We start from the raw sequence: 25,885 nt of genomic DNA, 5'->3' as shown, positions 1-25,885 counted from the left end.
GGCGGGGCCTCCGCGGCGCCGGGCCAATCGCCGCGGGGCGGGGCGGGGAGCCGGCCCCGCGCGGGGCACGCCGGGAAGATGGAGAACTTCTCGGCGCTGTTCGGCGGGGCCGAGCCGCCGCCCGCCGCTGCCGCCGCTGCCCTGGGCTTCGGGCCCGCCAAGACGCCGGGCGCCGGGGCCGCGCCGCCCCCCGCCGCCGCCGCGCCGCCGCCAGGCGAGGACGCGGCCCGCAAGGCCGCCGGCGGCCCCTTCTACCTGCTCCGGGAGCTGCCAGGTGCGGGCCGGGGCCGCGGGCGCCGCGCTTGGCCAATCGGCGCGGCGGAGCGGGGGCGCGGCGGGAACTGGCGGCGCGACGGGCCAATGAGGGTTGGGGGGGTGGGCGGGTAGGCGCAGACTGACAGCGCGGCAGGCCAATGAGCGTTCAGGGGGCGGGGTCAAGCAGCCCCGTCGTCGAGTGGGGAAATGGGGCCCTGAGGGGGCCCGGGGGGTCCTGGTGCTGGAGGGGAGAAGAGGAGCGGGGTCAGGGGTCCCCGGTGGGGGGGCAGGGGAGGGGTGCGGGACCAGGGGGTCCCCGGTGCTGGGGGGGATCGCCGGGGTGGGGAGCAGGGCCGGGAGTCCCCGGTGCTGGGAGGGTGGGAAAGGCGAGTGGGGCGGGGGGGCCCTGCTGGGCGGCAGCACCACCCTATCCCCTCCCCGCGGCGGGCGCAGGCACCACGGAGCTGACGGGGAGCACCAACCTGATCACGCACTACAACCTGGAGCACGCCTACAACAAGTTTTGTGGCAAGAAGGTGAAGGAGAAGCTCAGCAACTTCCTCCCCGACCTGCCCGGCATGATCGACCTGCCCGGCTCCCACGACAACAGCAGCCTACGCTCCCTCATCGAGAAGCCCCCCATCTGCGGGAGCTCCTTCACCCCCCTCACCGGCACCATGTTGACAGGCTTCCGCCTCCACGCTGGCCCAGTGAGCCGGGGACTGGGAGCTGGGGGGCGGCCGCTGGGGCTGGGGGCAGCAGGGTGGGAGGTGCCCGGCCCGGCCTGACCAGCTCCGTCTCTTTCCCCGCAGCTGCCCGAGCAGTGCCGGCTGATGCACATCCAGCCGCCCAAGAAGAAGAACAAGCACAAGCACAAGCAGAGCCGCACCCAGGATCCCGTCCCCCCAGGTAAGGGGCTGCGTCTCGCTGCTGCAGCCGGCCCCTCTTCCATCCAGCACAAGGATGCCTGGCTCACCTGGCGCTCTTGTTTCTCCAGAAACCCCCTCGGACTCTGACCACAAGAAGAAAAAGAAGAAAAAAGAAGAGGATCCGGAACGGAAGAGGAAGAAGAAAGAGAAGAAGAAAAAGAAGGTGGGTGGGGAGCACCGGGCTCCGATTCCCAGCCTGTGCCCATGCTGGGGGCTGTCGGGCAGGGAGCGGCCATTCCCCAGGGGTGCTGCTGTTGAGCAGGAGCCCTCACGGGGCACGTGTCTGTCCTTCCTCCACAGAACCGACACAGCCCGGAGCACCCGGGGGTGGGCAGCTCCCAGGCCAGCAGCAGCAGCAGTTTGCGGTGAGGCTGCGCTGGCGCTGCCCCGGGGATCCCCCAGCCGACAGGAACGGCCCCAACTGACCCAGGAGGGACTCGTCTCTCCTGCAGCGCTCGGCCGGGGGGCTCGGGCTGGCCTGCGTCCCCCCCCAAGCAGAGAGGACACCCCCGCAACCCCCCGCTTGCGTCGTGCAGCCAACCGGGACCAGGGGACACAGACCCTGCTGGCACTGGGGTTGCTGACCTCAGCCTTTTATACCAAAACAACCTGGTGCATGGGGGGGAACCTCTCTTTTTTAGTCACCTTTTAATTAAAGTCTCTGCTCTGAGGAAGGGTTAGTGCTGCGACCCTCAGCTGTCGCAGTGAGGTGAGGAGCTGAGCCCGAGCAGGTCCACAGGGCGTGTGGGATTGGCGCTGCCCCAACACGCCGTGGCCTGGGACGGAGGACGGCGGCCAAGCTCCAGCTCTCAGCCCATCTCCTCCCCTCCCCTGCCCGAGCAGGGCTGAGGGGCTCCTGGGCTGGGTCGAGGGGCTCTGTGCTCCTCCAGCCCTCCCCTCCCAACCCTGGCAGGGACAGGAGCAGCCCTGGAGGGGCACCATGTCCCTGCATGGAGGTGGCTGGTGCAGAGAATCTGGGGCTGCCGCTGTGGGCACCGGGAGCTCCAGCAGCAGCCACAGCGCGACGCCGCTGTCATCCTTCGGTCCCAGCGTCTTGCGCAGGATCCTGAGCCTCACCAGCTCCTGTGACACCTTCCCCAGAGCTGCCTTCCTCGTGCCCTGAAAAAAACTTACCTTCTGGGGGAGCAGAGTTCACCCAAAAGCACCCTCGGGAGGTGCCTCCCCAAAACGGGACCCCAGGCTCAGCTTTCCTCAGGCCCCCTTTCCTCTCCCCCTTGAGAGGAGGAGGGGGAAGGCAGAGACCCTGAAAAATGGGAACCCTTCAGGAGCTCCTCTGTCCCTGGACGCTAAACAAAGCACACACATGCCCGCCGGGGTGGCTCATTAAATATCCTTTTATTCCTCATTTTTAAAATGGCTAATAATAATTAATAAAAAAACAATGGTGTGGCTCTGCAGAGGCCACGGGAGAGATATTGCCGTAGAGAAAGAATCAAGTAGTGCCTGAAGTTTTGTGGGCCCCTGCGTGGGGTGGTTTGCCCAGGCAGGGGCGGGGGGATGGGGAGCACTGGGCTCCTTGGCTGCATTTTTTTTTTTTTTTTTTTGGCATGTGAGGAGAAAATATTGCTTTACGGGGATGTACCCCGCTGGCCTTCCTCTTCCCCGAACGGAAATAAAATCAACCACGTGACAACGTGAAAACCCTATCAGACCCATTTAAAAAAAAAAAAAAAAAAAAAAAAAAAAAAAAAAGCAACAAAACCAACACAACCCCCCACCAACCAACACAAACCCTGGGGAAACATAAAAAGAGCAAAAAACCGCAGGCGGGGAAAGGCTGGAACCCACAAGTGTTCCTCCGCACCAGCCAGCACCCACCTGTGCCAGCTCATGGCTGGGTTTGGGGAGGGGGCTGCCCCTCGGCCCTTCCTCGTCCCTGGGCCGCAGCAGCGAGGGCTGGAGGCGGCACGAGCAAAGAACCAGGCAGGGGAGTGTCCTCAGCTGAAGGCGCCTCGGTCTTTGGCGGGGGGAACGGGGCACCCCAGTGGGGCACCTGCCATCCCACAGCCCTGCTGGCCCCGCTTCGCGTGGGAGAGCAGCACCAGACCCCTGTCCTGGCTCGTTCCAGGAGCGCGGGGGGCAGCCCTGGCCCCACATCCCTCCTCTGGGGACAGGGACAAGAGGGGTGGCCCATGCTCTGGGCAGGGAACCGGCAGTTTCTTCCTCTCTCTGGGTAAGATATATAATTTCTGCTTTTTTTTTTTTTTTTTTTTTAATATTTATATTTATATATATAGATATTTATATATACACACACCTGATAACTCAGAAAGAGAAAAAAAATAGAATCCGTAACAATAATAATAAAAAAAAGTATTCTGGTTTAAAAACAATCCATTCCTACCACGCTAGGCGAGCGATTGATTGCACAAGGCCCACAAGTGGCTGGCCCAGCCGAGATGGTGCCGGGGCGCGAGGCTGCAGGCTGCAGCCCCCCCCCCCCCGAGCCCCCGCCCCTGGCCAGGGGCAGTCCTCGGCGGGCGGAGGAAGAGCAGCCCCGCTCGGGTGTGTGTCAGCCCCCCAAGTCCTGGGGAGGGGTGGAGAAAGAGAAAAGCAGTGGGGGCCGCTGGCCCGTCTCCCCCCAGCCCGGCTCTCCCTGGAGTCCGCAGAGCGTCCGGCTGCAGAACGTCCCTCCGGGGCCGGCGGGTGTCAGCCGGGGAGGAGGTGGGGGGCGAGCGGCTCTGCCCCTCATACCGAGATCTCATAGGTGGTCCCCCCCACGCCGGAGACCTTCTTGACTCCTCCACGGGTGGGGCTGCTGAGGGGCACCTGCCCCGGGCCCGGAGGGGCTGAGCCCAGGCTCTTGGGCTGCCCGTTGGACTTGCTGTAGGCTGTTCTCATCTGCGCCTCGTCCCTGGGGAGGGAAGGAAGAGCGTGAGGAGGGGGGAGGGCGCGGGGAGGGGTTAGGGGTGGTGGTGGGGAAAGGACAGGACTGTGGGGCTGCTGTCACCCCCAGGAGGGATCGCAGCACCCAGCGCAGCCACAGCCCTGGGGACCTCCGGCACCCACACACCACTCCAGCTCCCTGAGAGGCCTGGGGGGGGGGTGTCCCCAGGGGAGAGGGGGGCACCAGCTCTGCTCTGGGAGGAGGAGGGGGATTTCCCTCCCCCTTCTCCAGATTACAGGGGCATTTCACTGCCCCCAGGAGCTGGTGCAAAGGAAGGAGGTCTGGAGGGGGCACCAGGCAGCGGGGGGACGACACACACGTACGATGGGCAGCCGGCTCCCCCCAGGGCGAGGGCCCCCCCCCACCGCTCTGCACGCGAGGCGGCCGGCGCTGGTACTTACTTGGGTGCCAGCAAGGGCTGCAAGGCCACCTCCTCCGTCTCGGGGCCGCTGGCCTGAGACACTGGTTTTTGGCTGCTGTAAGACACGGATTTGCCCAGGTGGGGGGCGGCGGGCTGGTCGGGGGAGCCCAGGGAGCGCACCCGGAGCGCGTGGGGGGTCTCGGGCTTGCCGAAGCGGGGTGGGGCCGGGCGGGTGAGCGGGTTCTTGCCCAGGGGCGAGCGCTTCGAATCGTCCGAGGAAGAGCTGGTGCGGGGGGCGTTGCTGGAACCTGGCGTCGACTGGATGCCCGAGTCCGCCAGCCCCGCGTCCTCCTCCCTGCACGGGGCCGGCGGCTGCTGCAGCAGCTTCTCCCGCTCCTGAATGGAGGCCACAATGTGCCGGGAGAGATTGTCATAGCGCACGGGCGAGGGCTCGCGGGGCGGCGGGTGCTTGGGCGAGACGACGCCGGCGAAGCGGCCGTGCAGGTCGGTCTCTCTCTGCTGGGCGATGCGGGCCGAGAGGAAGGGCGAGGTGTAACCCACCGGCGCGTCGGGCTCCGGGCCCGCCTGCACCGACTCGAAGTCGGGGCTGTCGGAGGGCGTGAGCAGGCTGTCGTACGACAGGCTGCCGTTGCGCGTCTGGTTCACCAGGCTCTTGTAGGAGGTGGAGGTGGTGCCCTCCGAGCGGATGGACTGGAGGTGGCCCATCTCAAAGCCCGTGCCCTGGGCCGACTTGAGGCTGGAGGAGCGGGAGCCGCTGGAGAGCGGGTCAAAGTGGAAGCTCTTGCCGAAGGTGGGCGAGCGGAAGCTCTCGGGCTCCAGGCTCGGCTCCGAGCGGTAGTTGGGCTTGTGGCTGCTCTCGCAGATGGAGTTGGGCTCCTTCAGGCTGTTCACTCTGCTCAGCTGAGGGGCAGAGACACAGCCGTCACCCGCAGAAAGACGGGGCCCCCCCCCCCCCCCGCAAAGCTCCCGAGCCCACCCCAACCCCACCGCCAGGAACGTGGTGGCATCCCCTCGAGGCTGGATTCCCCCCTTGCCCCTCGGGAAGGCGGCGGCAGGCACGGCCTTACCTTGGCGCTGGTGGAGTGGGGCAAGGCCGCCGAGCTGCTGCTGCTGCTGTAGCCAGGTCGGTACTTGTACATGGTGGGAGTCGGGGGGCTGTCCTTGCCTAGCAAGCTGCTGTCTGCAGGCGGGGGAAGAGAGAAAGAGGCTCAGACACGCATCGGGTCCCCGGGGCTGTGCAGGGGCAGGAACGTCGTGCAGAGCCCTGCCCTCCTTTCCCCAAGAACCGGCTCCGAGCCTGGGGCAGACAGACCAGGGAGGCGGAGGTGGAGAGAGGGATGGGCTCAACGAGAGGTGCACCAGGGGCGGGTGAAACGGAGCGGGATGGAAAACGTGTCCCTGTGGCAACGTGTTTGGGGCTGGCACTTCCATGCCCCTGCAGCAGCCCCAGCTGGGTGACACTGGGGACCACAGGGTCTGCGCTGCATGGAGGCGTTGGTGGGTGCCCGGGCTCTCCACGGACCTGCGGGCTGGTCACCCCACTGAGACGCAGGCTGCACCCCAGCCATGGGGGGGGGGGACAGGGAGAGCTGCAGAGGCTTCCAGCCCGCTGCGGGAAGCAGTCCAAGCTCTGCCTTTCACATCCCACCTCTCTCGCCAAGCCCACGCAGGCAGCTCCGAGCACTGCTTCGCCGGCGCTCAGGGAAGCGGGGAAAGCGAGTTCACCCAGGCTGCCACAAACGTGCTCTCTGCTGCCAAGCCAGGCCTGCCGCTTCTTCGCCGCCTCCATCCCGGCGATGCTCCTGCGCCTGCCTGCAGCGCGGCAGCCTGCGAGCCGGCCCGCCGCAGGCCACTGCAGCTCACAGTGGCTCCAGACAAGCACCGCGCTGTCGGCTCGGCCTCCTGCTCCTCCCCGATGGAGCGGAGCTGGCTGTAAGCATCCCACAGGCTTCTCCAAGTGCAAGGGGCCACAAAGGCCAGCCCAGAGACGCAGGCATGTCCTGCCCCACAACGCGGGGGTGCTGATGTGCTTCGGGTCTGCCCTGCAGCCTGTTCCACCTACGGCCCTGGCTCCTGGTCTGCCTGGCGCAGCCCTGGGCTCCCCTCCCAGCGGCTGCTGGGGCCCCTCTGTGCCTTCCTTACCCTCGTTGGTGGCCAAGGTTAAGTGTGTCCTCAGGCCCGTGTAGCGGCTGAGGTCTGGCTTAGGTGGGGGTGGCGGTTCGGCGTCGGCAGACTGGCTCTCCGTCACCTCCAGGCTTCCTTTGGACTGCAGAGACAAAGCGCAGAGGGAAGATCAGGGGGGTGCCAAGGCCTCAGCCCTCCCCTCGGCAGGCAGGGAGCGGGCAGCAGCACGAAGGGGGCTCTCGCTGCCTCCCGGGCCATCCAACGTTCTGAGTGCTTGAAGGTGGCACGTGCCTCGGGTGCTGGGGAAGGGGGAACCTCCAAAGGGTGCTGTGCGGGGGAAGGACGGGATGGGGAAGGGCAGTGGAGGGGGCAGAACCTCATGGGATCGCTGCTGCATGGGAGGGACATGGTTTCCGTCCCATGGGGACACAGAACAAGACGACATGGAGAGGGACAGGGGACGTGACAAGGCTCACTCGGTTCTTTACTCACGGATGCAGGCTTGCACCCCTGGGCTCCATGGAGGGCCCCAACGCAGGGAGCGCTAATCCCCGCCTTCCTCACCTTCGTCCTCTTCAGCTCTGTCTGGATACCGTTGTCCATGATCTTGACAGTGATCTGACCGTCTGACACCTCGGGCCGCAAGAAGGGGGGTCTCACCAGCACCGTCTGCTCAGCCTTTGGGCGCCCGAGGTACCTATGGAGAGGGGTGGGAGGAAGGTCAAGGCCTGGAGCTCAGAACGGAGCAGTGTGCCCGGGTGCTGCAGGGCTGGGGGGGGGGGGGCACTGCCACGCTGTGCCGGGCTCACCTGGGGGCCGGGGAGCTGCAGAGGACCCGGCTGACGTTCTTACAGCAACCGTTGGTGAAGGGGTTGACACCACCGCGGAACTTGCCCGTCACCTGTGGGATGAGGAGCATCGCAGCATACCGGGGTGGGCAGGGACCTCGGGGGGTCCCTGGTCCAGCCAGCCATGTCAGGTTGCTCAGAGTTTGTTCAGCTCACTCGTGACCATCTCCAAGGGCAGAGATATTTGGAGATACTCCCCCCCCCTTTCCCAGGTCCCTGTTGCAGCGTTCAACCACCCTCAAGGGGGAAAAGCCCTTCCCTAACGTCTAACAAAGTTGCCTCTTTTCAAGTTGTGCCACGAGAAGAGCCGGCCCGGCTCCATCCTCTCTACAGCCACCCCTGACAGAGCAGTAAAGACCCCCCCCCAGCCTCCAGGCTGCACGGAGGAGGTGCTCCCAGCCTCCCCACACAGGCACCCTGTGCTCTAGCCCCCAACCATCTCAGTGGCCTTTCCCTTGCCTCAAGCCAGCCTGTCCGTGTCCATCTCTTCCCAGGGAGCCCCGAAACGTATCCAGATGGGGCCCGGCGGGAGCCAGCAGCCCCACATCAGCCCTGCAGGCATGCATACCTGTTCGTTGGTAGTACGGCCCCTCGCCACGAGCACCACGTGGAACCCCGTAAGGCCGGCGACGGGAATGAAGAATAAGCCGGCCACGCACATCACCACCATGCTGTCAGCAGCCAGCTAAGGAAGAGCCGCAGCCCTGCTCCACGGCCCGCTGTCCCCGGCCCCACCGACACCCTCCCGCCTCGGCCCCACTCCTGCAGCCTCACAGAGGATACGTGACTGCCATGCGGACGCCGGAGAGCTCCTCCACCTGGTAGAGGACGTAGAGCAGGCCGAAACCAAACACCCCCATGATGTGCGTGGTGAGCGACAGCAGGAAGAGGAAGAAGTAACGGTAATTGCGCCGCCCGATGCAGTTGTTGACCCACGGGCAGTGATGGTCAAATTCCTGTCAGGGGGGAGAAGACACGGTGAAGGGCCTGGCTGCCAGGGCTCCCTGCCTGTGCTATGTGTTAAACTCTACATGGAATGAAGAGGCACTGAGAGCCAGCAGTTTCTCACCTCCACACAGTTGTCGCAGACGCTGCAGTGGGAGCAGCGTGGCGGCCGGTAGAAGCGGCAGGTTGCACACCATTTCATGCGCACCTGAATGCCCTTGATCTCCACCGTCTTGTAGAGCGGAGCTCGGAAGTCATCTTCCTTGTCCTCATCCTCCTCGGCTGATGGGGAAACCCCAGCACAGCCACATGTCAGGGTGTTGGGGGAGGGTGATGACAGGGCCCAGCCAAGCTCCCACCCTCCTGAGCTGGAGATGCCCGGCATCGCCCTCTGTCACCAGGCCCATCTCACGCAGCACAGGGACCAGCCAGGGACCCCCAAATACAGGTAGAGGAGGGGGGTGGCTCTCCCAGGTCCTGCCCTGAAACCATGACACCCACCTGAGCCCCAGGTATCTGATACAAGGTGCCAGGATTTACACTGCTTCCATCACCTGGTCCTGCAGGCTGGGTGCCAAACCCAGAGCTACCGTCCCCATGGCCTGTGTCACCACCCGATCCCACCCGGGCAGGGCAAGGAGAGCTTTCCTCAAGCCTTTTGGGATCAGGTAATCCTCTCTACCTCAGAGGAAGGGTGGAAGGAGGTAGCTGTATCCCAGACACTTCCCAAGCAGAGAGAGACTCACCTCGCGGGAATATGCCTGGGTCCATGAAGGTGGCCATACTGAAGTTGGCCAGCACGAAGAGGAAGACGACGGCATTGTACACAGGAATGACTGGGGAGACGTACAGACTGAGCCCCGGGCACCTGAAGGCACAAAAGCAGTGAGACCCCCCCGGCCCCGTTCCACAGGCCGCTCCCCCGAGCTGCCCCTCGCGTCGCCTCCCCGCACAGCCCCGGGCAGGCACCCCCGAGCTCCGAGGGTGCCCTCGGAGCAAGCAAGGGCCGAGCAGGTGCTATTCGCCCCCTCCGAGCCCCGCAGCCGGCCCTGGGAGCCGTTCCTGCTGTGCTCGGCGGTGGCCTGGCTGGGAAGTCCACATTCCCTGCTCTCGGGCTGTATTTCCAGGCTGCTGCCCTGGCAGGCGTCTGGGGAGGTTCCCTGTCACCAACTCTTCATTTTGCTCTCACCCGGTGCCTTCCACACCTAAACTGGAACTGTAAAAATCTCACTCTGGTAAATCATCAGAGAGCAAAACCACCGCCCGCCTCTTGCACCCACGGCCCCAGGGGCACTGCCAGCGCAGGACCCCGCTGCCATGGGGAGAGACCCCGCAGGCGGTGGTGAGGACAGGGTGAGCCAGGCCAAGGGCACGGGGGACACCCCGAAGGGATCCGGGCACACGGCACCTGAGCATCCCCCTCCACACCTCACACCGGCAAGCACGGGGGGGCAGAGGGGACCCTGTGAGGGGATGCAGAACCACCAGCAGCTCCAGTGCCTCCAGAGCTGCTCCTGCTCCTCACATCCCGGAGCCAGAGCCCAGCCTGGAGACAACTGGTGGCACGTGGGGACCTCATCAGCCCCAACCAGCACTCAGCTCCTCTGTGGGAGCACAGCAAAGGAATCGCCACCATTTCTCCCTGCCCAGGGCGGGCTGGGCTCAGGACAGTGGGCTTCCCCCTCAGAGGCGCCAGCGTAATACCCTAATCTGCTTTGCTGCTGGGAGTTTAATCCCGCAGATCTAGGACAGCATCTGCCCCTCTCTTCTCCCCGCAGCGATAAGTGCAGATGGATTTAGGCAGCAGGAACAGAGAGAGGGGCAGAGCACAGGGCTTGGCGGGCAGGGTGACATATGGTGCCAGCACTGTAATCGCCTGCAGCCCCCAAGGTAGAGGTAGAGGTGAAGGGGGAGAACGCTGGTCCCGTCCCCTCCTCCGCCACCACCCGCTGTGACTCAGACAGGGGACAGGTCCCATCACTGGTGAGGTGGCCCCTGTCCTTGTCATAGCACCATTCGGAGCCCCGGCAAGGGTCCAACTGGGAATGAACCCTTGGTCCAGGGCTCTCCCTCCAGTTCAGCCCAGTCCAGGGACACGCTCCTGCGTGTGAGGGGACAGTGCCAGGCGGAGGGCTGCCTCCAGGCAAGTGGCAGGCAGGAGAGAAGATGGGTCCGGGCTGGAGGAGCGGGCAGACCTGCCTTGGCACCTCCCTGGCAGCGGAGGAGGGAGAGGCTCGCAGGGCGCACCCAGGCACCGGGCACGGCTCCACGCCCCAGCCCCTCCCTGCACCGGAGAGGGCGCGAGGCAGCAGCGGGACCTGCCCACCGCTGGCCAAGGACACGGCAGTCCCCGTCCAGGCACAGCGACAAGGGCAAGAGGAGAGCGGGAGGACAAAGCCTCTGGGCTTTGCAAGACCCCTGGCTAGCAGCAGTGCACCGGCAGCCAAGCCCTTGCTCTGCCAACCAGCACTCTTCCTCTTCCTCCTCTTCCTCTCCCCAGGCGGGGCCTGATGCCTCCACCCTCAGCAGCACCTCCAGGCCCTGCACACCAGACCAGGGCTGCACCTGCAAACTGTCTTCTCCAAAACCTTCTTCCACACCCCACCCTGCTCCTCCATGCCGCTCAGGAGCCCCCGAGCACCTCGCTGGGGTGGGAGCCTCGCTCCCCCGGGCACCTTGGGCGATGCCTCCCCACCTCCACGTATCCAGGACAGCATCTTCACCAAGAGCTCTCCTCCAGGGCGGGGAGCGGCTCCTTTACAACCCCCATGGCACCGGCCACGCCGGCTCTGCCTCCCGAGACACCCGGCCCTGCGTCTCCTCTGGAAGCTGGCCAAGCGGATTCTCGGCAGAGCGGAGCTGGGACAGGCTGGCGAGGAGGACCCCTCTCCAATCTGTGCCCCAAACCCCTTGGAGAGCAGCTCTGGAGGGGTACAGGACATACACAACATTGCGAGGCCAAGACCTGAGCAAGGGAAGAACAGGCTAGCCGTGTCGAGCCCAGCTAGCCCAGTACAACTGGCATCGCTGGGAGCTGCCACGGGACTGGAAGCCATGCCAGCAGCAAGGAGCTCACACCTTGCCCAGCTTCCCCTTCCCCTCCCACGGGTGGGTTGTGCCGGGGGGAGAGGGCTCGTCCCACCCGCGCCAGCACTGACCTGCTGCCAGGGCTGCCCCCGGCCACCCACCCAAACAGCACCGGCAAGAAACGCTCAAGTGGTTTAAGTGGCTTGCAGAAAATGAAGGCGAGAAAGTCTCCCAGTCTTGCAGAAGGGAAACGTATTTGTGGCGGGGCAGGCTGGCAAGGCAGGGAGCAGGCAGCCCCCAGGTACTCACCAGCAGTCAAAGCAGAGCTGGGCAAGGGGCAAACCCCCCATTCCCCACAGCTTCCAGGGCTGGGGGCCTGGCTGGCAGCGCGGTCTCAAGGTCTTTGAGGGTCCCCAGCAGGGCTGCTCTCTGCCCTCATAGCACAGCAGACCCTTTGGAGGGGTGTTTCTCTCTCCCCCCTCCTGCCCTGGGCACCAGACACAAAGTGTCTGCCAAGGGGAAGGTGGCCACTCCTAATATCACTTTGTCCCAAGGAAGGGCAGAGCCAAGCACCCCACCTCGAGGAGCCTCCCCGGCTCTGCTCTCTGTCGAGCTGCAGAGGTAAGAACAGCAGAGACTGCCAGAGGGGCAGGGGGGCTCAGATGAGCCCAAAAGGCAGGAAAAGCCCTTCCACAAACCCTGAGCAAGGAGCTCCTCTTTCTAGAAAGCGAAATCCCAGTCCAAATCTTTACTTGAAAGGGATGGAGGGGAGCCAGGGAGACCCACTGCACGCCAGCCATCCCTGCACAACAGAAATGCCAACAGCAGAGCTGAGCCAAGCATACAGCCCAAATCCTCGACAGACAGACCCTGGCAAGGCAGGGGAAAGACGGAGCTGTCTCAGCGAAGGCTGGCGCAGAGGAAAAGCTCTGGGGCAGGCAGAGAGGGAAGGACTGGCCTTCCAGGGGGAAGGGAATACCTCTCCCATCACCTCCAGTGCTGCCTGGGCACCTAACCCTTCCCAGGAGGAAGCAGAGCTCCTGGGGACAGGACAGGGGCCAGCAGGTCCCTGGTGTCAGAAAGACCGACCCTTCAGCCAAGGGAGCACTCCAGGCACTGAGGAGGACGCAGCCACAGCTCTAAAAGGGTGACCAAGGATGCCAATGGATCAAACGGAGGAGACTTGCCTGGGGACATCGAGCCCCTGCCAGCCCAGCTCTGCTCTGGGGGCCACGTCTTCAGCTGCAGACGGGGCAGGGGGCTCGATGCAGCGCATCCTCCAGACCCAGCCTCCGCTCTCCATTCTGGGTGGCCACGAACCCTACAGCAAGACCCCGATTACTCCGAGCGCCACCCTGCCAGCCAGACTCCGCAGAGGGATGAGAGAGTCAGGAAGCAGAACTGATCAGAGAAGCTGGTGTGGTACCTCAGGGTCAACTTACAACCCCTGTCCTTACCAGGTCTTGCCAGCTGTGTGCAACTGGACAGGCAAGCTGACAGGGGCTGCTCTGCACAGAGTGAACTTTACACCCTCAACAACCAGCCAGGGATGCAAAGCCACCCCGGGGTGGGATTTCACCGGACAGGGCAAGCAGAACACCCTTCCCAGGGGCCACGAGGACCCACAGCTTATGAGGGTAGCATCACACCGAGCACTCCCAGGTCACAAGCACAACGCTGGGGGTCTCCTCCCCGGTGCTCCCAAGCACGGCAGCCCACTGCCTGCCACCCTCCCGGCTCTCTCCATACCCAGGGACCCCACCACACCGTGAGAGGAAAGAAGAAATCCTTCACAATACACAGACCATACGTTACTCGAACCAAAGCGCCTGCTGGCATCCGTGCTCATGGTCCCAAACACAAGGGAGTCACCTCCCCGAGATCAACCCCACCCCGCGGGAGGGAACACGGTCCTCTGCAGCACAGGGAGCAAAGGTGGCTGCCGATCCCCGAGGGGACACCTTGTTATCAGAAGGACTGATGTGTTCCTGCCTTTTGCTCTCCCAGACAGAGAGCACAGGGCTGCAGACCTTGCCTCGACACCGTGGGCTCTGGCTCTGCAGGGAGGAGGAAGGAGGCTGCTCGCCATTGTGGCCACGCAGGTCCTAGAGAACTCACCAAGTTCCCTCTCCAGATTGGGATGCCAAGCACGCCCATCGCTAGAAGAGCTGTCGAGACTTGTCTCTGGCAGCACATAAGAGAAATCGGGGAACCTCGGGCAAACTGAGTCACAACTGGATCCGAGACGGGCTTTTTGCCACTAGTCATACCAGGAGAAACCCGTCACTCCCCAGCCTGGCTTCTCCTCCTCTCCGTAAGACCAGAGCCACCCTGCAGCCCCTTCTCCCCTGCCCTCTCCCAGAAGAAAGCCATCCCTGAGGACACCGTCCCCACGCTGCCTGCACCCCTGGACTCTGCCCCGAGGCCATACTAGGGCTGGGCTTATCTCGCTGACCCACTGCAGGAGGGCTGGACTCGTGGTCTCCCCAGCTCTCTCGAAAGCCTTGCTGCAAACACAACCCCTGCTCACCACGACTGGCCACACAGGTTTGGCCCCAACTAGAAGCGTGCCTGTCCGTGTTCCAGAGGCACCGTGGGCAGCAAGGACTGCTGCCTCCCGCCCCAGTGTCCCCGTCCTCATGCCTCCCCTTCCTCTCTCCTCCACCAACACTGGGAGAGGCGAGAGCTCCTTTCCCAAACAGCCTTCCCAGCTGTGAGGGTGGGAGGAAGAGTCAGGCTCAGAGGTTTTACAGACAGATTCACCTAACTGCAAGAAACAGCTTATACTTTGCAGGCTTTTACACAGCCTCAAAAGCCACACTGAGCCGTGGCCACAAGGAAGAGTTGAGGCAAACAGAAGGAGGAGGCCGACTGATGGCACACTATCCAGAGACCTGCCAAGGGCAGCTCGGAGGAAACTCCCTGCCTCCCGAGGGGAAGGAGAGGCTGAGCATCGACTGAACAAGGAGCCAGGACCAGTATAGGCCAGGAGGCAGATGCAGGAATGGACAAACTGATCCCACGGGGGAATTCTGGTCCAAAAGCAGCACCTGTTTGAGACCCCAGCAAGTCAGAGACCCCCACTCCTTCCAGAGGGAGGACAGAAACATCCCCTCTTCCTGCTGCCCGCTCTCTCCAGCGCAATCAGCCTCAGCTCATTTCAGCTGCCACATGTTCTGCAGCATCTCCTAATTAAATTAATCAATTAAATAGAGTTCTTAGCCCAGAGATACAAACTCTGGGCCATTGGGGATGGACCAAAAGGTATCCAGCGGATACACTAGAAATAACACAATTGGAGCCTTTCAAGAGCTGTGTTGAGCCCTGGCTGCTCTCTGCCTGGGAGGCGGCCCCACAGGAGGTGTCCCAGAGCCCCCCCAGCCTCACAACTTCCTGCTCACTTCCCAAATTGCAAGCTTTGGGTCCGATGCTGACAGCGTGACCCTCCCGAGCAGGTCTGCAGCAGACACGGCAAGTGCTACGGCGGGGGGGGGGGGGGGGGGGGGGGGGTCCTGCCTCCGTGTCAGGTGGGGGCCGGCAGCCGCTCGCCGGGCAGGGAATGGGGCACAGCGATGGGTGGGAAACCAAACCTACGGGATGGGAGGCAAACCTCGCCGTGGTTCTGTGCATCCTTCCACCCCACTCCAGCAGCCCAGCGGAAACTGCCCTGAGAGAACTGTAACACCAGGGAGTAACGCAATTCGCTCCCCGCCAAATAACTCGTGTGAAAGTACACTGCGCTTCGCCGCTCTGCTTGAGATTTAATTTGATGTTTTAAAGTAGGTTAAATAACATCCACTGACCTACAATTAAAGCGACCCTGCCCAGGTGTTCCTGTTCTGAACAAACCTGCTCCGCCGCACCAGCTCCTGCTCCCGGTGAGGCCTCGCACCGTGCTGATAAGCGGCTGCAATCGGCTGCTGCGACAGCTCGCAGCCAGGTACCGCGGCCCCGGCCGCAGCAGCCAGGACCAGGTTTGGGGAGGTTGGGCTGCCCTGCTGCCCCCCCCCCATCAGCGAAACAGCCTGCTGTGACTAAGCAGAGGCGTGCCCGTCCCTCCGAGTCATGGTGTGCCACGCACAGCTGCTCAGGGGACATCGCCTGCTCCCTCCTCTTCTCCTTCATCCCCCTGAAGCAGTAGCACAGAGTCAACGATTTCCTGCAAGTGTCTGAGAGCCCGGAGCAGCAAAGCCTGCAGCCCCAGGGCCGGCAGCAGCCCTGGGCTGAGGAGGGCTCCATCTCGGCAGGGGGACGGCTGCGCAACACTGAGCGACGCCACCAGCTGCCTCCGGTCGCTGCGCCGAGTAAATCAAACCGGCTCTGTCCCTTAGTCCTCAAATTACTCTTTTATTGCCCGGTTGTTGCCAGGCGCTGAAGCTGCGGTGACCTTCCAGCCGCGGATGGCTCCATCCCAGGGAGCAGCAGCAGCTATCACGTCCAGCCCTTCTGCCTCCCACCGCCCCGCCAGCCCAGCCCCAGCATAAAACCCGCGGCGGAGCGCAAGGAAAGTTGCCCCCCGAGAGCATGAGGCTCCCCATGAGCAGGGAGTGCACCTCCCTCTCTGCCCTGCCAGTAGCAGCCAGCAGCGAAGAGAAACACTTGGTTAAGCCAGGAGGAAAAAGGAAGCTGAGTGATCCCCTGCTTCCCTGGAGAGGGCTGGAAGGACAGAGTGCACCACTGAGGCTGTGGGCTGCCCCTCTGCAGTGCTGGGGTGTGGGGGGGAGACAGGAGGGAGAGCGGGGGGGTCAAGAGGCAAAGCAGAGCTGAGGGCACCCTGCTCGAGGGGGTGCAGGCAGCACTCACCCACCACCTTCCTCTCCCCTGCCTGCACCCCTGGTCCAAGCGACTGCCCTAACAATCCCGAGCCCTTCACACAGAGCCACCATCAAGCCCTCCGAAGTGTGAGCACAAACACGCTTGTCTTACCTACAGATCTCTCCGCTGTCCCCCCAAAACACATCCCCTCTCAGACCCTGACCCCGGGAACACACACTGCAGGATTTGATAGCCAGTCCCAGCTGCTGCGCTACAGAGTTCCTGCCCAGCACGTGGGTGTCTCAGCACCAGCCCGGCTGCAGCCGCTCAAGCGGGGAGCGCAGGCAGCTCCCTGCCAGGGGCTCGTCGCTGGCACGGCAGCTCAGCAGCCTCTGTGGCACCCCAAGGTCCTGTCTCTGCGCCTGTTGCCAACCCAGAACCGGCTCAGCTCAGCCCTGAGCGAGTGTTAATAAGACGTTTGTCACCCAGGAAAGGAAAACGTTAACGTGAGCAGCAGCCTGACCCCTCTCCCAGCCCAGGGAGATCCCTACGGTACAGCCTGGCCCTCTCCAGCAACAACTGGTACCATTTTACACCCTGGCTTTTCCCCTCCAGCTCCAAGGCCAACACAGGCATCTGCCTCAGGCCCCAGTGACCCACTGGCAGGCCACCTCCTTCGAGTCTTCTCCAGAGAGACCAAACCCTCGTCTCCTTAGGGCAAGGCTGACTTCAACAGCAGTGAGAAATCCACGCAGGGGTCAGAGTACTTCTCCTTGAACTTTCCTTTGTGGCTCACAAATCAGTTATGGAAGTCTAAAAATAACACGGAGCTCGCCTCAGTCCACCAAACCACTTCACTTAGCTGCAAAGGAGAAAATTATCTATGCCATTTTCCACCTACAGGTCACAAACTAATTCCCAGCCTGGCTGATTTGCAAGAGAGTTGCCCGTGAGACCAGCAAGTTGTGTAAACACTCGAAGACAGGAGAGGAGTGGCTGCCAGGAACCGGAGCCGAGCAGTGGCAAGGTGCCTCGCCGGGATCCACCGTGCCCCACTTCCTCTGGCTCACCTCACGGGAAAACCGAGTGAAACGGGTCCAGCTGAGGCTGAATTGCTCCGATGGACCGCAGGGCTACTCCATCATCCACTCTGTAGCACCCAGAGCACGATATCCCACCTTTAGCCCGGCAAGAAGTCACAGCTCATCTGCCAGATAACCCCCGTGTGATCTCAGCCCCCCCAAACCTCATGGCACCGCAGAGGGGGGTGGGTCCCCGGGTCTCCCTTCACCCTCCCCACTCTTTGGTTGAGTAGCTGGGACTCACGTGAAGGCAAAGAAGAGGGTGGTGGCTCCCACTAGGAAGATGGCAGCAGCTGAGACCGGGACGTATTTGCTGGGTTTGAATCTCTTTCCAGATGCTGCTGGCATGTTGGAGCTGTGGTGGGGGATCCGCCCCGCAGCATAGCCCAGGCCCAGCGGGAGTCAGAGCCAGACGAGAAGGGGAGGGGAGAGGGACGGGGGCAAACTGCTACCCAGCCTCCGCGCTTGCTCCCGGGGCGAGCTCTGGCCGGAGCAGGCAGTCCGGAGAAGTCCCCAGCAGCCTCTGGAGCGCGGGGCCCAGGAGAGGAGTCCACACTACGCTCTGCCCCGCAAGAGTTCGCGGGTGCTGGGAAGGAGGTTTAAAAACATTAAAAATTCAGAACAGAGAACTGGATTTGGATTTAAAACAGCCGTTGGGGCAGGAATGCCAAGAGCCTTTACAAGCTTCCCTCGGCTGGGCAACAGCCTGCAAAAAGCAGGTCCCCACAGGGCTGAGGGCGGCAGCTGGGCTCTAAGGGAAGGGAAGGGAAGGCTTGGGCAGGGACGAGCACAGTGTGCAAGGTGAGGAGCTGGGTGCACCTTCCCACCCAGCGAGCACCTTGGGAAAGAGCAAGGTGTTGGTAAACTTTTTGCAAAAAAGCCACTCCAGGAGTCTCAGGGAAGCCACTTCTTTTTAACCTGCCCTCTGATGTGCTGCAGCCCCTCCGGTTGCTGCACGGGAAGAGGGGGTTGTCTTGCAAGCAATCTGCCCAGCTTCCTCACAGCACTGCTGTGCCACCTCCTCCTCCTCCTCCCCGCCTCGTCGGAGGGGGTCACAGAAACACTCTCCCTGATTTCACCAGGATCCGGGACTGGCTGGCTGGCGGTGGCCGTTTAATTTTATTTATTTCTCTCTTGACTGTTAAAGCCGAGGAACAGCTGGTGCAAGGTTGAGCTGTAAATCCTTTCTTTGCAAGGGGGGCGGGAGGGGAAGGTCCAGCAGATTGTGTGTTTTCGTCCTCTTCCTACTTGTTCCTTTCTCCTGGCCCCCCAGGCCTTTCCACGGGCTTAGTATCCACTCGATGGTTGGGAATCAACAGGAATTTCATTAAATCTTTTCTGCGGCAACCATTTCCAAGCAGCGCAGGGTAGGTTAACGGAGAGATCTGGAGGGGAGCTTTCAGGGAGCGCTTTTACAACCCCAGAAGACAACTGATGGAGAAAATGGTGCTGAATAGGTCTGTCTCACCCATGGCCTGAGGGGTGCAGGGGAAGTTCTCAGTTTGTTCCAAATTGCTCCATTTCTTCCTCCCCTTCCTTCACTAAAATACTTCTTCATTAATCCATTCGTCTTTAAAAAAAAGCTACATAAAATCATTAAAACTTGACATCTGGTACGTCACGCCTCACCTAGGGAAAGAAAAAAAAAGAAATTAACAAGGCAAGAGAAGAGACAGTCATATAAAAATACTCACTAAAATAACTCCAAGCACCCCAGGACATGGAGCAGACGTTTAGTGGAAGATGGAAACAGCACCTGGTAGACTTAAAACCCTGTTGGCAAGTCGCAATCAGCAAGATGCCGATCTCCAAGCCCAGCTCTGACACAGATCGACGCTGTAGCCCCAGGCCTATCACATAACATCAGCGTCCCTTTCCACATCTGCAAAACCGGAGTAATGACCACTCGGTGGAGGCTGTGATTAGCCAGGGCAGCCCAGCCGCAGCCTGCCGTCTCCCTTCTCACCCCAAGGCTCGGTGGCAGCTGCTGCAGAGAAAGCAGAGCGACCTCACCCATCTGAAACCACCTGAGAAATCCACGGTGAGCCCCGAAGAAGACGACCCTACGACACCTAGCCCAACACCTTTCTGCAGTTACAGCTCGAGTCCGAATTCTAGAGAATGCCTGTTGAGTTGAAGGGGCCGGTCAGAGGCTTGGAGGCTTAATATGAGGGTGGAGATCACAGGAGGAAAAGACAGTCAGGAACCCCGTCCCCTTCCCCCAGAGGGCAGGAGACGGGAGAGGCCCATGGAAAACACCAGTTTCTTGACCAGAAGAGGTACTTGTAGCTCTGGACGAAGGAGAGCTGGGCTCTCACTAGGTATCCCCGACTGTTTTAGGGTACCCTGGGGAATGTGCCACCCCTGGGCTGATCATGAGGACACAGGAGGGAGTGCCACAGAAAGTATGGGAAACCAAACCTTTCTGGAAAGGGAAGCAGAAGGCACCAACCTGCCCCAAACTCCAAACACCCAAGATCCTGTCAGCAGTTCAGGGATGAGCCAGAGACCGAGAACACTGCATCGGTTATTACTGCTACAGCAACTGCCCCTCAATTCATCACCCTTTCTCCACTTCGCTGCCTCTTTGCCCTGTCGCAAGGCCTCCCTTGCACTGCAGGTCCAAGTACAGAGCCCTTACGACTCATTTGCTTTCTCCTTCCAGTTTTCTCTTCTTCTGCCTCAGAATTTTTTTTCTTCGGGGTGGACAGGAAAATATCTAATGCTGACTAAACACCCATGAAGGTTGAGAGAACTGCGGCACAAAATTAAAGGCACATTTAATGACAAGAATATATTACAATTGAATCGGTTCAGTCACATAACAAGGCGTCAGACACTTTGGCTGACTAATGAAGAAACCGCTCCCACTGCAGAGCAGCTCTTCCTTTGCAGACACGAAGCTCAACTTCTTAAACCAATTTTTTTTTGCCCTTGTGACCGAGAGGAAATGTTGGACTGGTGCTTGCATGCTGGCTGGGGAAAGCTCTGGTTTCACCTGGTAGCAGCTCTTGACCATGGTGAGTTTAACAGTAATACCAGAGAAAAGAGTTGTTTTCTGTTTCCTGCAGCAGCTCCCCGGCCTTGCTCTACCCTCCCCCATTATGATACTGAGCTCCAACGAGAGGCAAGCACCAGCCCCAGCACGCACCATTTGGGGCAAAGCCCGACACCCCACAAAGATGAGCCCCACCGTGCCATCACCCAGGGAGGGAAGTGCTCGTCATCTGAGCTAGCTGCTGTGGTGCAGGCTGACAGCAATTCTAGGGATAGGTTACTCGGAAGTTTAAAGATGACATCACTGCTAATTACTTTAGCAGAAGCAATCTGCTAACACGCTCATCTGCTGTAACAGAACACCCCAGCCCTTTGAAGGGCTCCGCCATGAAAACAAAGCCACACCTCGAACTCAAACAGATACTGCCAAATTGGAGTTTTTTCCTGTGATATTCCTCCCCCAGAGATCTTCTCCACCCCCTTCCTCGCACAGCACAATCGGTGTGCTCCTCGACCAGGTCCTGCTCTGTTCTGCCTCAGCTGTCCCACCTGAAGACGGGGGGGGGCACAAGTTCAAGGGCTCCAACCATTCACACGGGCAACCCCGCACATGGTGCCTTTGCAAAGGTCTGTGTGCCACCTCCGCCCAGTACAGAAATGATCACCAGGCAGTGCAGGAGCAAGCTCCTCATCAAATAAAGAATGTACGAGCCGAGATAATTGCTCATGGGACAGTCTACCTGAACAAGCGCTATGTGTGGGGGAGAAATCCCAAACGCTGTCATTAGTGACACCCAATGCAAATATAATCCCTGGCTCCCTGCCGCCTTCACCCAAGAATAACTCCACAACTCATCAAACCTACAAAAGGCTGATGAGCCCACCCGGCTCCCAGAGCCACCACACAGCTCGGAGACTCCCTGCTCGAGCCCCGCAGCGTGCTGAGCCCCTCCAGAGCCCGTCAGCCCTGCAGCAGTGGCCACCCCCCCCCCCGAAAGGCCCGGGCAGACAGGCACTGGGGAGGCACAGCCTGCGGCCCCCCCCGAGAGCCGGGATGCCTGCGTGGCCTGACCGCGGGGCGGCAGGTCCCATCCTCCCACAGCTGGGAATATCCGGGCTGCTGAAGCCACCGAGGGCACAGCACGGCACAGTGTGCCTGGATTTCTCCTGTGCCATCTTCAAGGTGTATTTTTCTCTTTTCTTTGGGCTGGGCTATGTGGCTTACCTCACCCTGACTATCCTTGTCGCTTTCCCTGGTGTGTGGGAGAAACACAAGCAAAATCCACCGTGACTTCCCAGAGATTACACTGATTTAGGCCACGTTAACACCAGTTCTCCCAAATACACGCTTTCTACCCTAGCTTTCCCCTTCTGCAGCCCTGCAACCTGTCTACCTCCAGCCTCTCAACTCCTCATTTCCCTCCACCTTCTTTACAAACCCTTTGCCTCTCTAGCCACTTTGTCCCCATCCACAAAGGCCACTCACAGACTTCCCTGCTCAACAGTCCCCAGCTCCTCTCGCTTACCTGAGGCTTACACAGGCTCCGCTCCTGCCTCCGATTCCTTTGCCTCTGCCACTTCCAGCCCAGCAACTCCTCCCTTCTAGCTTCTCTGGACCTGCCCTCAACTCAGCCCTACTCTGTCCTCTCCCAATCAAACTGAGCGTGTGTCGCTGGTGGCTCCCCTTTCCCTCTTCCTCAGGAATTCCACCTGTTTTTTTCCAATCCTAGCACCCCTTTTTCAGAGTATTTTCCTGGCTCTGCTCTGCTCAGCCATCTCCAGACCACTCTTCTCCAGTTTCAAGGGTTTCCCTCTACTCATACAAGGAGTTGCTTCTATCTCCCCTCATCTCCGTATCTGGAGACTTCCTTTAATTTTGAATTCCTTCCCTCCAGACGTTTGCAAGCATGACTGCTGCCACCTTCCATTTCTTTCAGTCTGAGTCCCCTTTTCTTCAGTTTAGGCCCTGTAAAAAATCTCACTCTAATTTCCTCTTCTCATAGCACTTGCTTCTTGAAGCCCTACGCTCCTTTCCTTCCTACAGCACCTTCCACCCTGCTTTACTCAGTCTGATACAAGCCCTCTTTTCTCACCGTCTTCTCTAGCAATCTACCCAGAAGTAGCCTGAAGATTTGGGTACTTCATGGTTCAATCTTTCCAAAGCACCAGACAGGACACAAAAACACGCTTCACCAGGCTCTCCCCACCTTTGCTGGGTTGGGGAAAACATGTGTGACCAGCTCACAACATTCCCTTCCTTATTTCAATTGCTGCCGATAACCACGGCAGCTCCTCAACGTGCTCCTACCCCTGGAAGGAGGAAACACGGACATCAACATTACAAGCTTCCCTTAAACAAGCTGCCTTTCATCACCCCCCGGGGACGGGAGTGTAATGGCACAGGGAGGAGAGAGTTCACTCTCAGTTGCTGGTTCCTAAACATGCGTCACCTCACTGCGATCGGCAGCCACCTACCCCAAAGCAGGCGGGTTTCCATGGCGCAGGTCAAACAGACAAGCAATTCCTTCCACGTGAGGCAACTCTCAGACGGGGCAGATCCAGGATCGCACAAAGACAGGATGTGCTTTACCTGTTCCCATCGTGTTTTGATTAACTACAGCTGGGAATTACGCAGAGAAGCCCGTTCCAGAGCTCACTGCTGTCATCAGCCTCAGCACCCCCCAACCTCTCACTGCTGAGCTCAAGCACGAAGGCCAGCCTGAGATCAAGGACCCCCTTTTTCTCCCTCCACAGGCTCTCTCTGCTAATTTTGACGTTGCACAACCAGCTCTCAACTACTGCTGAGATTTAATACTCTAAAAACTAGCAGAGAGTCCAGAAATGTTCAAACCTGCCAGCCAGCAGCACAAGTGACCTGGAGCACACGTTTTGCGCTGTATTAGACCACCACTTCCCTCTGCCACCCTCCCTGTCCTCCAGCATGGAGAGGTACCCTGAGATCAGGAACAGGCTCCAGCCAGCACCCCTCTGCTGCAGGGGGTCTCTGCATTCACCAAACCCGGGCAGCAACAAGTCAAAGGAGGACTTTTTTCAGCCCAGAAAACAGGACTGGAAATCGACTGCTGAGATGCAGGCTACAAACTAAAAGGCAAAGCCGTCAGCGTCAAACAGCTGGATGTCACGGGGAAAATAAACACCGGGACTCCCACCACAACATGAAGCTGTGGGGTCTCCCCATAGAAGACAATTTTCTTATCACCTGTACCATGGTAATACAGAGTTCAGGCCCTACTGTGCTCAGCACTGTATGTAAATAGGAGTCCCCGCCTCAAAGAGACAATTTAGTGACACCCCCACTTTTAATTCAAAAGAAGGATGCACAGCAATGTGTAGCAGACACTTTTGCTCTGTGGGGAAGTTTGGAAACCTGGCCAGAATTTGGCTTCCACGGCCATCCTCCTGGCTTCAGGTGAAAGGGCCCACATCTCACATAACCGTGTTTTCTCCGCAGTTAGACAGACAGGTTTTTAAAAGAGAATAAGATACAGAAAATGGACAAATACTCTGTTGCAGACAACAGCTTGAAGGCTGGCATTCACTCAGTGCTTATCTCCTGGCCTGGCTTACACCACTCCCATCCTCCTTCCTCTGCCCGTCTCACTGGTTTACATGGGATTAGCCCCATTTTATGGACAAAGCAGGGAAGAATGTCATCTCATCCATTGCAGCCATGTCTCTGTGCACCGCAGCGAGTGAGGAACAAATCCAGCCTCTTGCCATCGCATTATGAGATGCAACAGTCAGCAACGGAAACAATGGTCACAGGGATAGATGTAAACGTCCCCAAACAGGCCTCTAAAACAGGAGTTAAAGGTCTCCCGTCAGCTCTACCTAATTACCACCATCTCCATCTCCAGTCAGGGCTCGTACCTCAGAAACCAACAGGAATAAAGCGCTCTGCTAAAGAACAACCGCTGCCTCAACCGGCGGTAGCAAAGGTGATAATTAGATTAGGCCCACTAAAACGCTCCAAGATCAACTCGCCTCATTTTGATCCAGACAAGGCTCTAGTCATATTTTATACCCCCCCAAAAAATCAGTAGCACCTAGTACAGAAAAGCCTGCTTCCCTAAACACCCAAATTCAGATCCGTGACAGAGCAAAAGCCGGCAGATTCAGGGGAAACTGCTTCCCAGGGAGGCACTTGGGAGGGCAGCAGAAGAAATGCAGGAACAGCCGACCAACTCCCAAATCAGCAAGCTGAAAAGGGGGGCAGAATGCTGGGGATTTATCTCAATGGGGGGAGATGTGACGAATACACAGATGCAGTAACTTGGGATTTGCACACCTTACGTTTAGAATCTGGGACTTCTGAGGAAAACTCGAGTTGAACACCTGCTAGTGCAACCCATTACCCTGCCAAAATCAGGGAACGCAACGCGGAAACGCGCTCTGAGAAGGAATTACACGTTGCACGCGCGGGACAGCACTCCGGGACTGGAGAGAGGGGTTTTAACTTCTGGTCCTCGGCAGACCGTAAGAGTCAAAGCACCTGCGTTCAGATGCCAGCCTTCCAAAAAAACAAAGACCTGAAGGTTTTCTCAGAGGCACCGGGGACAGTCCCGGGTACAGGAGACCAAACACGTCCACGTGAGCGTTCCCCGCAGCCGGGCAGCGCTGGGAAGGAGACGTGCCGGGCGCTGAGGCCGAAGGAGCAGGGCTGCGGTCTCCTCCTGCTCAGAGGGGTGCGCCCCAGGCAGCCCACCGCCCCGGGTGTGCTTACGGCCCACCCGCCCACCGGAACGGCCCCTCACCCCCAGGGCCGCAGCTCCCACCGACGCCCCGGCCTCGGGCAACGTCCAGCCCTCCCCGGAGAGGCTCCCCGGGAGCGACGGGCAGCGGGGTGTCGGTGAGGAGAAGGGGCGCAGCGGAAGGAAGACGCAGCAAACGGGGGGCAGGAGGAAGCGGAGCTCCCGTCCAGGAGGTAACTGGGGCCACTGGGCAGGGCCGGGTTACGGGAGATGGGGGCGGGCAGGGGCGGCCGTGCGGAACGGCGCTGCGGGGGTGCGAGCCCCGTCACCGGGGGCGGTCGGGGGGGGGACAGGCCAAGCCGGGGCGGTGCTCGGCGGGCCGGGACCCGAGCGGGGGGGGGGGGGGGGGGGTCGCCGCCGGCGTCCACGGGCGAGCACAGCGCAGGGTGGGGGGGAAACCAGGGCACGGCCCCGGGGGCGGCGGCGGCAGACGGGAGGCAGCCGCGGGGGCGGCCAGGCCCCGGGAAGGGCACGGGAGACCGGGCGGCCGAGGCAGGGGGAGCGGCCGGGGCTGCGCCGGTGCCCGCGGGGGGGGAAAGCACCGGGGAGGGCGGGCGGCCCACGTGACTCACCGGCGGCGGGCGGGAGGCCGCGAGCGCGCGGCCAGCGCTCCCGGGCACGAACCGTCGCCGCGCTCGGCGGCTGCGTGCGACGTCACAGCCGCGCCTGCGCACCGCCCGCCGGTCGCGCGCGCCCCCGCCGCCGCCGTTCATTGGCCACCGCACCGGGAACCGCCCGGGAGGAGCGGCGCGCATGCGCGAGCGCTGGGTGGGGAGGCGAGGCCGCATGCGCTCGGGGAGGAGGCGCCCCTGCCCGGCGGGGGAGCGCGCATGCGCGGAACGTACCATGCCGCGGGGGCGA

The 25,885-nt window shown here is 60.9% G+C and overlaps 2 protein-coding genes across 2 annotated transcripts; one reads left to right on the top strand and one right to left on the bottom strand.

Moving 5' to 3' along the window:
• Nucleotides 1-56: 56 nt before the first annotated feature.
• MED19 (mediator complex subunit 19) lies at nt 57-2,846 on the top strand. Its single transcript, XM_042784778.1, has 5 exons — nt 57-274; nt 709-965; nt 1,068-1,164; nt 1,253-1,347; nt 1,485-2,846. Exons 1-5 carry the CDS (start codon nt 79-81, stop codon nt 1,551-1,553), a joined length of 714 nt encoding a protein of 237 aa, XP_042640712.1. The 5' UTR covers nt 57-78; the 3' UTR covers nt 1,554-2,846.
• Nucleotides 2,847-3,453: 607 nt separating this feature from the next.
• ZDHHC5 (zinc finger DHHC-type palmitoyltransferase 5) lies at nt 3,454-25,690 on the bottom strand. The gene is made up of 12 exons (XM_042784777.1): nt 25,597-25,690; nt 17,500-18,884; nt 9,138-9,259; nt 8,516-8,673; nt 8,230-8,402; nt 8,015-8,117; nt 7,408-7,499; nt 7,163-7,295; nt 6,617-6,740; nt 5,542-5,654; nt 4,494-5,374; nt 3,454-4,059 (listed from the first exon to the last, which is right to left on the bottom strand). Exons 2-12 carry the CDS (start codon nt 17,601-17,603, stop codon nt 3,894-3,896), a joined length of 2,169 nt encoding a protein of 722 aa, XP_042640711.1. The 5' UTR covers nt 17,604-18,884; nt 25,597-25,690; the 3' UTR covers nt 3,454-3,893.
• Nucleotides 25,691-25,885: the final 195 nt, after the last annotated feature.

This window comes from Tyto alba, unplaced genomic scaffold (assembly GCF_018691265.1).
Source record: "Tyto alba isolate M040663 unplaced genomic scaffold, T.alba_DEE_v4.0 Super-Scaffold_8, whole genome shotgun sequence".
NCBI lineage: Eukaryota > Metazoa > Chordata > Aves > Strigiformes > Tytonidae > Tyto > Tyto alba.
This window is presented reverse-complemented; position numbering and strand designations above follow the sequence as displayed.

Excerpts from the sequence above, each read along its gene's own strand:
- MED19 (XM_042784778.1), top strand. The coding sequence starts at position 79 with ATGGAGAACTTCTCGGCGCTGTTCGGCGGGGCCGAGCCGCCGCCCGCC. Across the intron at positions 275-708 it reads CCTGCTCCGGGAGCTGCCAG|GCACCACGGAGCTGACGGGG; the intron begins GTGCGGGCCGGG and ends CGGCGGGCGCAG. Across the intron at positions 966-1,067 it reads TCCGCCTCCACGCTGGCCCA|CTGCCCGAGCAGTGCCGGCT; the intron begins GTGAGCCGGGGA and ends CTTTCCCCGCAG.
- ZDHHC5 (XM_042784777.1), bottom strand. The coding sequence starts at position 17,603 with ATGCCAGCAGCATCTGGAAAGAGATTCAAACCCAGCAAATACGTCCCG. Across the intron at positions 9,260-17,499 it reads ACCCTCTTCTTTGCCTTCAC|GTGCCCGGGGCTCAGTCTGT; the intron begins GTGAGTCCCAGC and ends TTGTGCCTTCAG. Across the intron at positions 5,375-5,541 it reads CCCACTCCACCAGCGCCAAG|CTGAGCAGAGTGAACAGCCT; the intron begins GTAAGGCCGTGC and ends TCTGCCCCTCAG.